Here is a 16,462-nt window from a genome sequence, read left to right on the forward strand (position 1 = left end):
TTGACTTTTAGGTGGTAATTCCTCACAGAATACCCTTAAAACAACCTGTTGATGGCACCAGAGGATCTTCTGCAAATTACCAAATGATGACTTGGGTTTTGTTTCTTCCCAGAGGTAGCATGTGATAGTGCTAATGTAGGGAGCAAACAAAGCTTCTCAGTGATAGCTGGAGATGGTTGAACAGCTCTTTTAATTATTCTTCTCATCGGTTTAGAAACCCAATCCCTATAGCTGTAGAGCAGCATAGAGGGGAAGGTGAAGAACAGTCTTTATTGCTGAAGAATTGAAAGAGAAATTCATTGTCATCAGGTATTTGTAAATAAACTCCCTTTCCACAAGCACAGTTCCTGCATTTTGGTCAAAGAAACTGAAGCTCATAAATATCCAATATGGAACAAATATCTGGCTGCTAGTTACCGCTACCAAAGGGAGAACATGCTGTTTTGTGAGGCTTTGATAGGGCCTTACTGTGGATGTAGCTCATGAAAGCATCTTCTGACTGTGGCACACTGAATGAATAGGTCCTTGGGCTGCTTTCTGAGTCTGATCCTGAAAAGAACGCGTTTTAAGTTTCAGTTTTAGTATTGAGCATCATCTGGGCAGTACTGAGCAACTCCCACTGTCACTGGCATTAAAGAGACTGAAGGGCATTCACCATCTCCAAAAGATCAAGCTCTTTGAGTGTCTGGATCAAGTTCAGCAAGCTTTGTACTCATAAAGGAGCACCATTGCTGTCAGTAGGAGTCTGACATGAATTAGATAAGGAGGAATCTGTGGCTCACTTTATCTGCAGCGATGGATAATGGCTGTGTCTCCTTGATTCCTCATGTCTAAGAGTACTTTGAGATCTGTATCCTAAATGTACAGAGTGCAATTCCAGGAGTAACCATTAGATTATTTCCCATGACCTTTCTCTTGTCACAGACAATTACATTACTTGTGTAATAGCTCAATAGCTTGCAGTGGGATAAAACATAATTCACTTTGGAATAAAGTTTATCTTCCAAAAAAGGTTCAAGTCTTGAAAATGTTAGGGGGCAGAGAAGCCACTATCTCCTCTGCTTGCTGGTTCCAGTGGTTAATCACTGTTACTGCTGAATTTGTCTTCAGCTTCCAACGGCTGGTTCTTTCACACTGTGATTCCATCACCCTTTCACATGTTTTGTGAGAAAAATCATGTTTCCTCATTGCATGTTTTTTTTTTAATCTCTCCCTTCTATTTCTCAAGCCAAAGAAAAAACCTAATTGTTTTGATGTTTTTCTACCCTCTGTCCAGCTGTTTAACATTGTTTTTAAAATACAGGCAGCTGAAGGGCAGAGAGTGTTCCAGTCTGTCTCACCAGCCTGTACAACAATAAGATCATCTCCCCACTTTGGTACTTCTCTGGTTTTGCAGTCCAAGACTGCTGTCTGCTCTAGAATTGCCCTGGGAGTTCATGCTGAATTATTTGTCTGCTTCTAGCTTTTCACCCTTCCAGGGTTACAACTTTCCGGGAAATGGGATGTCCCCTGGGGTTCTTGTATAATTTTTGTTTTTTATAAAGTCCAAGCATATTCCCAGTGAGATGTTTGCACATGCAGTTGTTTTCTTTCAAGATACAAAGCATTATAATATATTTCGGATCATTGTCAGATACCACTGTGCAAACACTTCAGTTTGCATTTTCCACATAGAGCAAATGTTTGTAAAAGGATAAGGACAGAAATTAGTGGGAAAAAATGCTACTATCTTTACTAGCATGATGTATTCTCCATATCTTGGGTTGGAAACTGCAGAGAAAACTTTTGCTTTCTCTTTAGAATAGGAAGTAAGCTTCATGAATCACATAGTGTTTCTCAGGATTGCAACTCAACTACATATGTAGACAACTGTCTGATAGCACAAAGAATATAAACAATCTGCTGATCAGGACAGTGATAAATTGAGTCAATATTTCTAATTGGAATAAATGGCATGCACATTTCTTTTCTCTGCAAATCTGGCTTTACAATCCCTTTTTCGTGCACTCCACGTCAGAAGAGAGAAAGGTACAGGATTTCTTGGTGCCACAAATAAAATACGATGGTTGAAAAGTGAAGCTGTGCAAGACAGTGGGCTGGAAATCAACGAGGACTGGAAATGGAAAGTAAGATTAAAGGTAACACTTGGCCACAAGACTATCCTTAGCAGCTTCAGAATAGTATGCAGTTAAATAAACACTCACGCAAAGCTTACTTGGTAATGTGCCTTGCTCTCACTTTTAACTGCAGATGATTGCTGTTTACTGGAGGGTAGTGAACCACAGGAAGTTGGCCTTTTTTAGCCCTCTTGCCCTGGAAAAGAACTATGTGAAGGCAACTCAATATAAACTCTCTTCCTTCCCTTCTCAGCTCCCCACCCCCAGCTGTGGCTTTTTTCCTTGACTATGTATCTGAGCATCTCCTCTTCAGACAAGTGAGGATCACTCCCACCTAACGGAGTGGGTTTATTTGCTGGTGGTGCTGAGTCTTTGTGTTTTGTACAAGAGCCAGGGAGCACAGTGATTTAAAACTTCCTGATCTGAGGTGCCAGAAGTACCAGAACTTTGATTGCAATGGGAACCTCCCTACCCTCAGCCCCTTGGTAGAAGAAACTGAATGATGAAGCAATTTGCAATCTCAGAAAGTTTAGGATATCATGAACACCTTTAAACAGTTTCTACCTGTTCAAATGGTAGTTGCTTAATGACATGAGTTATGTTATCACAGTGCTGTGGAGTGGAATTGCCAATTGGTTTTGACACTTGCCATAACTAAGTTTTATGTGAAGGGAAACATAAGTCTTGCATCTGGGCATCCTTTGCATATGGAAATGTGGACAATGAGGTGCTGAGATCAGTGCCACAGGCCAAGATCTTTTTTTATCCTCAAGAGAATGACTTTGGAAATAATTTAAAAGTGAAGAGAGTAAAAGATGTGAGTGAAGAAGAACTGCTTTGTTAGAAAAGCCACTGAAACATGTACTTGATATTTGGCCAAAGAAACATGATACAAACTTTATGTTTGGTGGCCTAAGCTATGCTGGTTCACTTTATTTTTCTGGTGATTTTTGGCTGTGATATTCTGCTTTGCAGTTGTGACAGGCTAGTGCTGTAATTCAGTAGCAGCAATAAATTGTTAAATTTTAGTTGATGTTAATAACAATTCTATGCCTTTACAGATAACTGCAAATCAGCTTGGATTGTGAGGGTTTTTTAACCTCTGCAGCCAGATTGTCTAGCACTGTAACATTTAATAGGGAGCTGACAGATGGGCTGTTATATAAGAGTGTTTTTTGATATTGTTGGAGTGATGTATATTTCCTAGTCTGATCAAAACCATTTATTCCTAAAAATTCTTATTTAAAGATAAATGTTTGATGTCCTAAAATGGAAGGTTGCTTTAGGGAATTAGAACTTTTAATTAGAAACAAGAAAACTGAGTTTAAAAAAAATGGAAAGAAAGAAAGCTGCAAGAAGAACAAACTCAATGTCCTTCTCAGTGCTAAGTGAGCTGCTTTAGTCAAAATGTTAGTAGCCCCCATCTCCCTAGCTAGGTCAAGGTTTAAGAAAACTATGCTTTAAGAAAAGCCTGGAAGACTGAACTTCTCAGTGGATTCATATGAATACACACAATTCCTTAGTGAGGGGTGAGAGTAGCAGTTTGGAAAGGCAAAGTAGTGAACTAAACAGCAGGTCTGTGGGTAACTTATGAAACTGAACATTTGATCTCTTGTGGTCTTTCTCTTCCTATAGCTTGAAAGACCTTATAGGTTTTGCTTACATTTTGGTGTCCAAACAGAAAATATCTGAAGCTATTACAGTCTTTCAAGGTGAAAAAATCCTCCCAGACAGCTACAGTTCAGCTGATTTTTTTCAGAGGGGCTGAATTTGCTGTCTCTGTGTCCCTGATTGGCATTTCCCTTAGTGTAGCCAGAAATTCATGTCATGTGCCAGGAAATGGAACACTGTTCAGAGAGTGCCTTTCCATGCTGGGGAGACTGAGGGACGGCCCTGAGGCAAGTTTGATCAACCTGTGGAGGTCCTTGGAGAGCAGAGGCTCTGAGCTGCAGCCTCCAAAACACTGCCCTGTAGAAGCACAGAATGCATCGACCCACACGATCAGATTTGCTCAGTGCAGGAGTGGGTTTGTCAGAGCCTGCAGCTATGGCCAGGCTGCTCACAGTACCCAATATTGCTAATTTGAAGATAGCCTGATGTGTCTACATTGATTTCAATCACAGTAGTGACTTTCTTTCCATAAATAAGCAACCTGGAGACAGACTAATTGATTACACATATTTTTGATCAGTGTGCTTGCTTCTTGCCTTTTCTTGCTGTTCATGTTTAAGAGTTTAAATACTCAAGGACATGTAAAATCCATATGTATTTTTGAGCTAAATAAGAAGCAAATTTCTAATTCTTGTATTTGGATTTTATACTAGCTAATGCAGAAATCATGTGGATGTGAGCAGTGCTCAATGTTTGAGCTTCTAAACCTTTCTGAAAACTTGAGGTTAGGGCTGAGAAACCTTTATAGCCTAAAGAATGCTCATGGATCACATCCCCTATTTCAGTGTCCACAGGATTCAGCCATCTTATTAAGTCTTTCATGTTTGATAACTGGATTTTTTGTTATTGGAACCAAGAATTGTCTTCATAAAAGAACTCTGAGCAATTGGCAACATCTACCCCACCTCACTCTCTGTAATAGTGCAGTGAGTGTTACTGTTTCATTCTGTCACATAATGAGATGGTTTGATGGGAAAACATCAGGTCTGATTTTAACACAATTTGATGCAGGTGTATTTCTAGAGTTGATTTTATTTTATTGACTCTCATCCTCTTTATCTCTCCTGATCTTTACCTGGGCTTTAGCCATTGGATTTTGTTCGCTTCAAAATTTCATGTTTGTACAGCTCACTGGCAAGGACAGAACTTATTGTAATGGCTTTAATAGGAGGGTATTTTTTCATCTTTAGTTTTATCTAGGCTTCATTTATTGTTTCTTTTAAAACGCCATTTTTAAAACATGAACAGGTCTGATTATTCTACCAAGAATTGTGCACACTGAAGATATGTGTCAGTGATTGGCATTATACTGTATTTAACAAGCTGAAAAATATTAGCAATTTGAGGATTTCAAATCAAAAGTATTGGGGATCCTGTCCAGAAGTATTTTTAGGGAAAATCTTATCCATAACTAAAAGGGAATTATCTCATTAAATCTCTTAAGGGTCCAAGAAAATGAGTGGGGCATTGTTTGTTTTGGTTTGATTATTTTTTCTTTTTTAATGGCTCTGCATTTAGCCATAGTTATGTGTGTCTGCAGCTGCGTCATGGCTGATGTACAACTTGGATGAAACAGTTTGAGGCAGCTAAGTGGGGACAGCTGAGATTCAGATGGACTTTTCATGCTCTTTCCCTTTCATTACATAATGTGAGGAATGCAAAGAATGTAGAGAGATGACAGCTTAAAAAAAGCTGAACACCAAGGACATTTACACCTATAGTGTGATATGAGTGCAGCTTTACAAGCAATAGTTGGACACTTGGTCTTCTGTGTCATTACCAGGACTGAGGTTGTGTGTGTTTGACAGACAACGAGGCAGTTCTCTGCTGCTTTCTTTCAGCAGCAGCAGAGCTGGCAAAAGTGAACACCGGTGGTCTTGCTCCTGGGATTCTTTAACCTTCTCTGTTAGACCCTGATTTCATAATGTACGAGCACCAGAAGCTGAGCCACTTGAAAGAATTCCTGACTCCCTGCCTTGTGTGATTGTTCCCACTCACCTCATGATTCCCTGTCCCTTCAGTTTGCTGACGGTGGCTGGTTGTGAGAACAGATAATAAGCAGCATCTGCCACCTGGCTTTAAATCAGTCCTCTTAAAAATAAACAAATTAAAAAATCCTTCTCTGTTGGGATTTGAAAAAGTTGTGATTATGTCTGTGCTACTGCTTAAAAAAATATATGTGGAACCTCATCCTTAATTAAACAAATGCCATGATTAAAGCAAATGCTGAAACAAGCAAACAGTTTCTACATTTTCCAATGTATTGAAAAACAAATGTATTTGTTTTTTCAGCATTGCTTGAGAAACCCATCAGCAAAAGACGAGACAGTGAAGCTGTACAGAAGGCCAAGGTCCTTTACGCATCCTGCATGAATGAGAGTAAGTGGCTTGATTTGAGAGGGACATATGATCCTGATGTGTCCCTTCCAGTGCAGCATATTCAATGATTCTAAGATATATGAGTTCCCCGTGTTTATAAAGGCAGGGGTTTTATCTCTCTGCTGAGCTCTGTGCAGATGCATGGATTTTGCTGATATGGATTCAACTGAATGCAGAGGGTCTTTTGCTCATTTCTGAAGCTGAGGTACACCCAGGCACAAGAAATCAGTTTTAGAGAGACCTCTGACTGCCAGGTAACTGTGAATAGATATTTATCTGTGCAATAGAATGCTAAAACTGTGTCCCAGGGTTGTGGGGTTAGTGCCTGGGGTCAGTAAATCAGAGGAGCTTCTGAGGAAATTCTAATACTGATATTTTCAACAGCCTGTGGCTCAGCACCTTCTATATTTCTCTAAATCTGTTTAATCAAAACACTTCCCCAAGGCTGGGTATAGACAGCCCTGGACTCTTTGAGTTATCTGCTTTAAGTCAAGCAAGTTAGGATGGGAAGCCCTATAGTCCTGTTTGCAGTGCTTTTCCTCAGCTTGTAAATGCTGCTGTAAGATGATGTACACTAGTTTGGGACACATCACTACCCTTATGTAGTTACACAGGTGGAAGATGAATTAGAAGTGCCCTTTGCCCTTCTGGACAAAGGTTCCTTCTGAACCTTCTGTGTGCAGTTTTGCTCACTGCAATATGAGAAAGATATTAAGCTCTAAGAGATTGTCCAAAGGAGGGCAACCAAGATGGTGAAGGGCCTTGAGTGGAAGCTGAACGAGGAGCGGCTGAGGTGACTTGGTCTGTTCAGCCTGGAGGAGACTGAGGGGAGACTACACTGCAGTTACAGCTTCCTCATGAGGGGAAGAGGAGGGGCAGGCACTGATCTCTTCTCTGTGGTGACCACTGACAGGACCCAAGGGAATGGCCTGAATTTGAGTCGGGGGAGGTTTAGATTGGATATTTAAAAAAGGTTCTTCACCCAGAGGGTGGCTGGGCAGTAGAACAGACTCCCCAGGGAAGTGGTCACAGCACCAAGGGTAACAGAATTCAAGAAGTGTTTGGATGACACTCTCATGCACATGGTGTGACCCTTGGGGTTGGTCCTGTGCAGGGCTAGGGATTGGACTCAGTGATCCTTGTGGGTCCCTTCCAACTCGGCATATTCTGTGATTCTGTTATTCCATGGACAGTTTTCTTTCAGCATGGCCCAACACTGACTGCCAGCAATTGAGACAGCCTGCCCTGCAGCCTTGGTGCCAAGATACTGCCCCTCTAGCTTTGATTATGTACAATAACCAACCTCTCCTCAGCCCCACAGAAACAGTGCAGTTTCTATGCTAGTTTCTAAATCAGATTTTTTTTTTACATTTACTTAATTCCAGCCTTTGCCTTTTTTGAAAGGTACTGATTTGTCCCTATTATTCTTAATACATATAAACTGAGTTGGACTCCTGTGCTGCTGTGCTCACAGGCAGAACACAGGCTTTGGGTTTCAGCTATTGTGTTTTGTCTTGCCTAGAAATCAATTGATGCCATTAAATCTTTGTCTTGTGTGGCTGCTGCTGCATTTGAATTATCTGGAATGTAACTGTTGTCACACTTTGGCATTTCAGATAAAATTGAGAAAGCCGATGTGAAGCCCCTCTTAAGTATCCTGAGGCACTCACCTTTCCGCTGGCCTGTGTTGGAATCCAATATTGGACCTGAAGGACTGTGGTCAGAAAGGAGATTTAGTTTACTCCAAGCCTTGGCAACTCTTCGTGGCCAATACAGTAACTCTGTCTTCATCCGTTTATATGTGGCTGCTGATGACAAAATCTCCAATCGGTATATCCTGAAGGTACTATATAGCATATCTAATAGGTTTCTTTGCGTGATATTTTATGGTCTTCTTTTTTAAAACATGTTTACATGCCAAATGTTTACACTTGATTATTGTTGATATTATCTACTGATGCACAGATGTTCATAGGTGTCAATTTATGGGAATGTAGAAGCCACTAGCAACCACATGCTACTGAAAAATGTCTCCTACAGATTGTTTTCTTCTTTCCAATGCCAGGAAAAAAATACAAATAATGTTCCCAGTAGACCAGTGTCCAGGGTCTATGTTCATGAGAATAAGAGGTCAATATCTAGTTTGGGTGCTGCTTATGACTCATTAGTTGCATGAAGAATGGGGTTTTTTTGTCTGTGAAGATGAAGAATGGTGCATCAGTAGCAAATATTCTGAACTTGAGCTATTTTTCTTAAGATGGAATAATAATCTGCCTCTTATATAGCAGCTTATGACACAGATGTATCCCAAGCACTTTTAGACCTGAAATACAGAATTTACCTTTTTTCCTGAAATGCTATTACTTTTAGACCAAAGCATTACCATTTTATTAACAGTGTATGGCATTACACAACAGTTTAGTGAGAAAAAGATCCAAGAAATGTTGCCTCCCTGTAGTCTGACAAAACTCCAGAGAAAATTGTATTACTGCGAGATGTCACCATGGCAAGTCTGAGTGCCTGGCCAAATTCATTGCTGTTTAAGAACTACAGATGAGTAGCCAGAGTAGACCAGCCCTCCGCTGCTATAAGAAAATAGGTTATGAAGGCAAGAGAGAAGGAGCAAATAAGAAAGTTATGATGCCATTCATCACAACAAAGTAGGATCTATGATCTTTTATTTTGCTGGCATGTGGGCTGGCTGTAGGAATGTAGCCAAGAATACATTGTATTTAGAGATCAAACAACAGTTAATTGTGTTGGTACTGGAGTGGATGTCAATTCTGAGTCAGTTCTTCAAAATGTCTTCTGACTGAGGCATTTAACTGGTATAAAGTTGAAGGGTAACTTTTCCCCACCTCTGGAACATTTTCCTGGATAGTCAACAGCAGACCAACAGTTTGCTGTATATAAGATGTCGTTCTGCTAAGATGCTTTTAAGATCCTGTCAGGTTTTCTTTGGCTGGAGACTTGTTTAAATGAACTGAAGCAGTAGAATCAGAGAGATGTTTAGTTGGGTATCTCCTGTCATAATATTTCAGTCCAAGTCACCTGTTAGCAAAGGGCTGGGCAGGGATATCCTTACTGCTGGTCTCTTGGAAATGAATGATAACTATCAGTACCTTTCCTTGGTATGCTTAGTGGTGCCTAAGAATTAAGTATCTGAATAACTGAAGCACTACATGCTATGAATAATGTATTATTCTGTAGGGTATTCTGTTGTTAATTTGATTAAGATCTTGATCTACAGATTGCATTGGCCACTATTCTTCCTTGTCTGTGTTTTAACAAATCCCAGGGGTGTAGATGTACCATGGAGTATTTCAATCTGCTTGTGAGAATGACTTTATTGCAAATTCTTTTTGTTCAGCATTGCAAAATCATCAATGGATCATAAAAAAGTAAAAACTCCAAATAAAACTTTGTTCAGCATTCAACATGATTTTTTTTTTTTTGAATGCTAAAGAAGTTCATTAACTTTTCTGTTTCTTTCTCATATTTGTGCTCTCTTGGTTTTTATGTGTTGTCAGATCTAAGTCTTAAGCCTAGGAAATTTGGATAAGCATTTATTGTACCAGTCACATAACTGAAATGGACCAAATAGTCTGAAGTTAACTATTACCAAGACACATGTACAAAAAGCATAAGAGTATATTCTTTTTGCTTCAATATGCTGAGAAAAGAAGGTGATACTGTTTTTCAAAGAACCAGATTTGCACTGAGCATCACAGTTACTCTCCTTTTTGAGGATGATTTGTTTTATTTGTTTATGGTGTATTTTAAAGATTGTGAATATCAGCTAGTAGAGGAAAAGATTACATTTATTCATTCATTTTAGGTTCTAACATTTATTTATTTGGAACATTTTTATAATGGGGAAAATGTGAAATATAAATGGTTTAACCTAAATAATTTAGATTAAAAAAGACACATGAAATTGTATGAATAAATGCAATCTCTCTTTACTACACTTATCTTTTAAAAACAATTACAGCATCAAACCAATAATTTTAGAGCATCAAAACTGTTGTTTCTGCTCCAATCAGCATCTTATTCAGAGTTTGGAAGCTGGTTGAATGAAGTTTTCAGCTTTGGCTTCCATACCCTAGCCTAACTTCACTGCATTGAAAAGTTCTGGGAAATCTCAGTTCCAAGTATCAATTCTAAAATATGTGCTGTATTGTGAGTTTTGCCTGGTTAGGAATTTGAAACCATATGTATCTATTCTCATGTGGATATTTCACTCAACACTAAGTGCAGATCTCAAACTTTGGGGTCTAGTTTAGAAATTACCTTGAGGCCCTAATTCCAATATTAGGGTGACTGTAGACCAGCAAATTTGATCCATGTTTAGATCAAAGAGGTAAGTGAAAGTCAAAGATCCAGCTGGACCTACCAGACACTTTTAGGTAATGTATTGGAGAGATAACAACATCATGGGCATGCATGCAATCCTGGCTGGTATCCAGCTGTTTCATATTTGTTCAAAAAGCTAAATACAGCACCCGGTGCTGGTCTGAGGTGAAGCTCCAAAGTATAATCTCAGTTTCAGTCAAGAAAGGCTAACAATGCCTTCCAGATACACAGCAGCTAACATGCTCCACCACCTTGTGGACGTTTGGTCCATACACTAGGCCAGCGCGTCCCAAAGCTGACTCTTGTGCCCCTGAAATGTGCATAGGATGAATGGTCATCAGCATCAACTGTTTGATCCCGTAGACCCAGTCCTATTGCATTATTTAATACAAATGGAGCCATAAACACCTACATCCCATAGGTAATTCTTTTCTGTAGGTGGCTTAGATATTGCAGGGGGCATCTCAGGCTCCCCAGATCACAGTAATCTGATTTAGTTAATATCTGTCAGCACAGCATAAGATTTTTCTGTTGTTTTGAAATCCTGTGGAGCTCAGGCTGCTGCAGTGTATCATGTATGTATATTTGCACACATCTACCATAACTGCCAGAGAAACTCTTCCAAGGTTGCTTATCAGTCTACCTTTGATTTCTGATGAATTTAGCTATTAAATGTTGCTTCTTGTTATTTTTAACAGCTTGACCAAGCAAGCCTCTCTCTGGCATCTAGAGAGGATTACCTAGAAAACACCACAGAAGCCAAATCTGTAAGTAATATCAAATGGAAATTAGAGTGACCATTTTTCCCCTCAGCTTTTTTCATTGTTGCTTTTGTTTTGTTGAGCTCCAAACTGGGAAAGGGCCGTGCATTGTATGGATTTGGATTTTTCAGGGTATCTTCTGTCAGAAAACACCACCACTACCACAAACACTTTTGCAAAGTTTCCTAAAGGAAGATTTTTGTAAGATTTGGGGTCCCCCTACTTTTCTTCCTGCTTGGAAGGGGCTTCTGGAGTTCATCTTGTCCAACTTCTCTACTGAAGCAGAATTTACCTCTGGAATATACTACTAGTGACTGGCTTCCAACTAGGCTTTGTGCTGCTGATCACAACCCTCTGGACCTGGTCACTCAGCTCGTTTTCAGTCCACCTCACTGTGCGCTCCCCTACTCTGTACTTTTTAACCTTGGTGATCAACCACAACTACTGTCCCCTCATCCAGCAGGATATTAATGTAATTGTACAAGGTTATCAGCCTGGTTAAGTATGATTTCCCCTTCATAAATCCATGCTCACTACCCGTGATCACCTTATCTTTTATGTGTTTGGAAATAGTTTCCAGGAGGATTTTCTACATTACCTTCCCAGTAATTGATGTGAGGCTGACCAGTCTGTAGTTCTATGAGTCTTCTGTTTTGCGTTCCTTGAAGGTAGGGGTGATGCTTGGTCTCTTCCACCCTTTTGGAATCTCTCCCAGTAGCTGTGACCTTCCAAATACTGTCCAGAGTGAAGTTGCAGTGGTATCAGCCAGCTTCGTCAGGACTCATGAGTACAATATTTCAGATACCCTGGATCTACTTATGACCACTTTGTTCCCTAATCTGGTCCTCTTCCACTCAGTATAGGTCCACCTTGCTCCAGACTTCCCCTCTGGACTCAGGGGCCTGGGATTCCTGAAAGTCAGTCTTATTAGTAAAGACTAGAGCAAAGCTGGCATTGAGTATCTTGGCCTTTTCAGTGTAATTTGTTACCCTGCTCCCTTTAGTAGCAGATCCACATTCTCCCTCCTCTTCCTTTTCCTGTTATAGAGTTTTTTCCCATTGGTCTTCACATCCCTTACCAGATTGAACTCCAGGTTGGCCTTGGCTTTCCTAGCCATATCCCTGCAAGATTTGTCAGCAACTCCTGGGTATACAGCTTAGTTTCTTGCAGCATTTCTGTGGACAGCAGTTGTGAAATAATGATGTTTATCAATGGCTTTAATGTATCAATACTTGACTATGACAACAACACATTTTTCCCCCTCATTCAGTGAAGACCTGTGGGCAAGTATCTGTCATGTGCAGCCCAAAACTCAAAGAAAACAAGCTCTGGGGTTATCTGAGGGACAAGTCATTCCTACTGATTTTTCACAGCTTTGCTTCCCTTTTGAGTTTCCTGAGAGGTTAGTAAGTTTTTTAGTTACCTCTATCAGACTGGATGATGCCAGGATACAAAGAATGGTAGCTGCTAAAAGATTGAAGGTGGAAATGTGTTGGGATATATTTTTGCTGTTGTGTTGGACTGTGGACTGGTAGGAGTTGATGAGGAGCAATCTGATCCCTCCAAAATCTCTGAAAGATTATGCTGTGGGGGAGGCACCACAGAAATCACTACAGTATAATTACATACAGTGTATTTTGCTAACATCTTGGTACACACAGAGATTAAAATGTGGTTTGTTAGGATATCCTGGGGAGAGCAAAGAAAACCACTGTAGCAGACACGTGTTGTAGTGTGTGGCAGGAACAGAGGAGAGAGCTCACTGGAGCATCCCTTTATCTCCCCATCTTCTCAGGCATTAAGCTTGCACTTGTATACAGATGCTTCTACTGTCCTATGGTGATTAATGTATGAGATGGCCTAAAATACTGGTGTACAGTTATACACATTGTCTAATCCATTTGTAATAGCTGAAAGTGTTAGTCTAATCCAGAAGTGTCATTTGCATTTCCTGAGATTTGTACTCCCTGAACCATAGCAGGTATCTCTGTCTGTCATACAAAGTATTTTTACAGTGTTTTTTCTCCTTTTTAACTTGCTGACAGCAGACATTTAAGGTAAGGAAAGCACAACCTTGGTTGCTAAAGCATGAAAGTATTATACTCCTTGCTATAGCTGGGCATTTCTGGTTTACTGCTACAGCTCTGCTCAAGAGCAAATCCAGTAGTCATGTCATTCTTTTTGTTTCTTTACAGTACCGAGATGCTTTTTTGCAGTTCATGGTTGATACAGCAGTGCTTCTGGGTGCAAATGCTTCACGAGCCGAGTCTGATATGAAATCAGTTCTGAAACTGGAAGTTAAAATAGCAGAGGTTGGTAATCTAGTGCAATCCTTTTTCAAAATGAAATCCATTATATCAACAGCGGTAGCAATAGTGCTTTTTAGAAGTTGAAGGGAAGGAGCAGATCCTGATAAAGAAAGGATTAATAACATTTTTCCCTTAATTAATTGTTAAATTCATTATTTTATTCTAAGGGGAAAAAACCTTAGTCAAACACCCTTGGTCTTTTAAATTGTAATGTGAACCAGGCTCACTAGAGATAAGCCTGGGAGTGACATGGCAATGTTTAAGGGACGCTGTGCTAGTGAGGTCCTTTGGTCTGCCATCTCAGTGGAAGTAGGGGATGGAGATCCATATGGCAACAAAGATGCAGGGATTGTTGATGTGTTAGAAACTCTGGAAGCTCAGCTGGTCCCATAGGAATTAGGGCTTCTTCCCCCAAAAAGGTGATGGGATCAATATCCCGGCTGAAGTGCACCTACAGCAATGCACTGGTACCCATTGTGCAGCTGGAAAACTGTGATATAGCTGTCATGGAAACCAGGTGGGTTGACTGGAAGTTAGCAAATGTGATGCCCATCTACAAGAAGGGCCACAAGGAGGATCTGAGAAACTACAGGCAGGTCAGTCTGACCTCAGAGCTCTAAAATGTTGTTGCACAGATCAGTCATTGCCATCATGCAGCACATACAGGATAACCAAATGACCAGGCCCAGCCACCATGGGTTTATGAAAGATAGGTCCTGCTTGGCTAACCTGATCTCCTTCTATGACAAAGCGACCCACCTAGAGGTTGTGGGAAAGGCTGTGGATGTTGTCTACCTAAGGTTTAGTAAAGCCTTTGACACCGTTTCCCACAGCATTCTCCAAGAGGAACTGGCTGCTTGGGCACACTCTTCACTGGGTGAAAAACTGGGTGGATGGCTGGGCCCAGAGAGTGGTGGGGAATGGAGTTACATCCAGCTGATAGCCAGTCACAGGTGGTGTTCCCTAGAACTCAGTATTTGGGCTAGTTGTGTTTAATATCTTTATTAATGATCTGGATGAGGGAACTGAGTCAGTTTGCAGAGTGCACCAAGTTAGGCAGCTCTATTGGTCTACTGGAGGGTAGTAAGGCTCCACAGAGGGATCCTGACAGACCTGATCAATGGGCCAAGGCCTATTGTACGAGGTTCAACAAGGCCAAGTGCCAGGTCCTGCACTTGGGTCACAGCAACCCCACACAACACTCCAGGCTTGCAGAAGAGTGGCTTGGAAGCTGCCTGGTGGAAAAGGACCTTGGGGTGCTGGATGAACATGAGCCAGGTGGCCGAGAAGGCCAATGGCATCCTGACTTCTATCAGAAATAGTGTGGTCAGCAGGACTAGGGCAGTGATGGTCCCACTTTACCTGGCACTGGTGAGACTGCACCTCAAATCCTGTGTTCAGGTTTGGGCTCCTCACTACAAGAAAAACATTGAGGTGCTCTGGAGCACAAGTCTTATGAGGAGCATCTGAGAGATCTGGGGTTGTTTAGCATGGAGAAAAGGAGGCTCAAGGGTGACCTTATCATTCTCTATAACTATTTGGAAGGAGGTTGTAGTGAGATGGGGGTCTGTCTCTTCTTCCAAGTAACAAGCAACAGGACTGGTGGAAATTGCCTCAAGTTGTGTCAGGGTCGATTTAGATTGGATATTAGGAAAAATTTCTTCACCAAAAGGGTTGTCAAGCACTTGAATAGCCTGCCCAGATAAGTCATTGAGTCTCGATCCCTGGAGGTATTTAAAAGACATGTAGATGTGGCACTTGAGGATATGGCTTAGTGGTGGACTTGGCAGTGATGGGTTTAATGGTTGGACTCAATGACCTTACATGTCTTTTCCAACCTAAGAGATTCTATGATACTGTAATTGTGAACCTGGGTAGAATTTGAATCCCTGCTGTGCATCCATACTGAGAATATATTACCCTGTTGTTCAAGAAGCAGACTGGGCTGATTCTCTGTAGAACAGTCTAAAAGCAGTGCAAGACCGAGGTGGGATATTGGAGGTGGTAGTGAGAGGGTGGTGTTTACAGTAGCACCACCCTTAGCTCCTGAGGTGCTTTCATGGAGTACTCAGGGAGAGCAGATGAGAAACTCCATGAGTTTTAATTTAAGGGGACCAACTGAATTTAGTAAAGCTAAGTGTATTTAAATCTAATACTTGGTTCTGGCACTTAATGGGAGACATTTTTACCCCCTTGTGGAGTTTAATTTATGCATTAGGCTTGTTACTGTTTGAAGGAGCATTTTTGTTTCTGTGTATCCCTCCTTCAGTACGGCTGCTACAGGAATCCTGTCCCTGGGAGCTGCAACTCCACTGTCATTTCAACTTCTAAAGCAAGAGGGAAGAGTTAGCCTCAATGTTGGGAAACCAGCAAAGTTTAGGGCTACAAACTGGTTTGCAGAACTGCCAGCTGAGCTGAGTATTCCTTTATATTGGCAAGGAAAGAGGCTATTCCCTTTGAAATGGTGGTCTCTTGCTAACAGGGAAGCCTATTGCACAGGACAGGTGATGCAACAGACGACTTTTATCTGGGTTCTGCAGTTGCAGTCTACAGGAGGAAAAGCAGTGATGCTTCTTAATGGTGTGTTTGTACAGAAGTGAGGGCCATCTGCAATAGTAGTAAGTCAGCATTTCCATCTTTTCTGCTGAAAGGGATGAAATTTGTCAAACCTCTAAATAAAGCCCAATATTCAGCTTCAGTTACTTACCCAGTAGACTTGAAAACCAGTAAACATTTCTTCCTTTAATCGTTGATGTGATTAGAAGATGCATTGCTAGCTCTGGTAGCTCTAATGCTTTACTTAACGAATGTCTTACAGAGAGTACAAAGTATGTAGGTGAAATTGCCATATAAGATGACACAGATCATG

At 40.9% G+C, this 16,462-nt stretch overlaps 1 protein-coding gene across 1 annotated transcript in view; it reads left to right on the top strand.

The window, feature by feature from the left end:
- PHEX (phosphate regulating endopeptidase homolog X-linked) overlaps positions 1–16,462 on the top strand; it is a 97,865-nt gene that overhangs the window by 15,139 nt on the left and 66,264 nt on the right. Inside the window, exons 4-7 of the mRNA XM_027689172.1 lie at positions 6,081–6,167; positions 7,784–8,010; positions 11,222–11,290; positions 13,480–13,596. Coding sequence (XP_027544973.1) covers positions 6,081–6,167; positions 7,784–8,010; positions 11,222–11,290; positions 13,480–13,596 — 500 coding nt within the window. The remainder of the gene's footprint in view (positions 1–6,080; positions 6,168–7,783; positions 8,011–11,221; positions 11,291–13,479; positions 13,597–16,462) is intronic.

This window comes from Neopelma chrysocephalum, unplaced genomic scaffold, assembly GCF_003984885.1.
Source record: "Neopelma chrysocephalum unplaced genomic scaffold, ASM398488v2 Primary Assembly neopelma1_76, whole genome shotgun sequence".
NCBI lineage: Eukaryota > Metazoa > Chordata > Aves > Passeriformes > Pipridae > Neopelma > Neopelma chrysocephalum.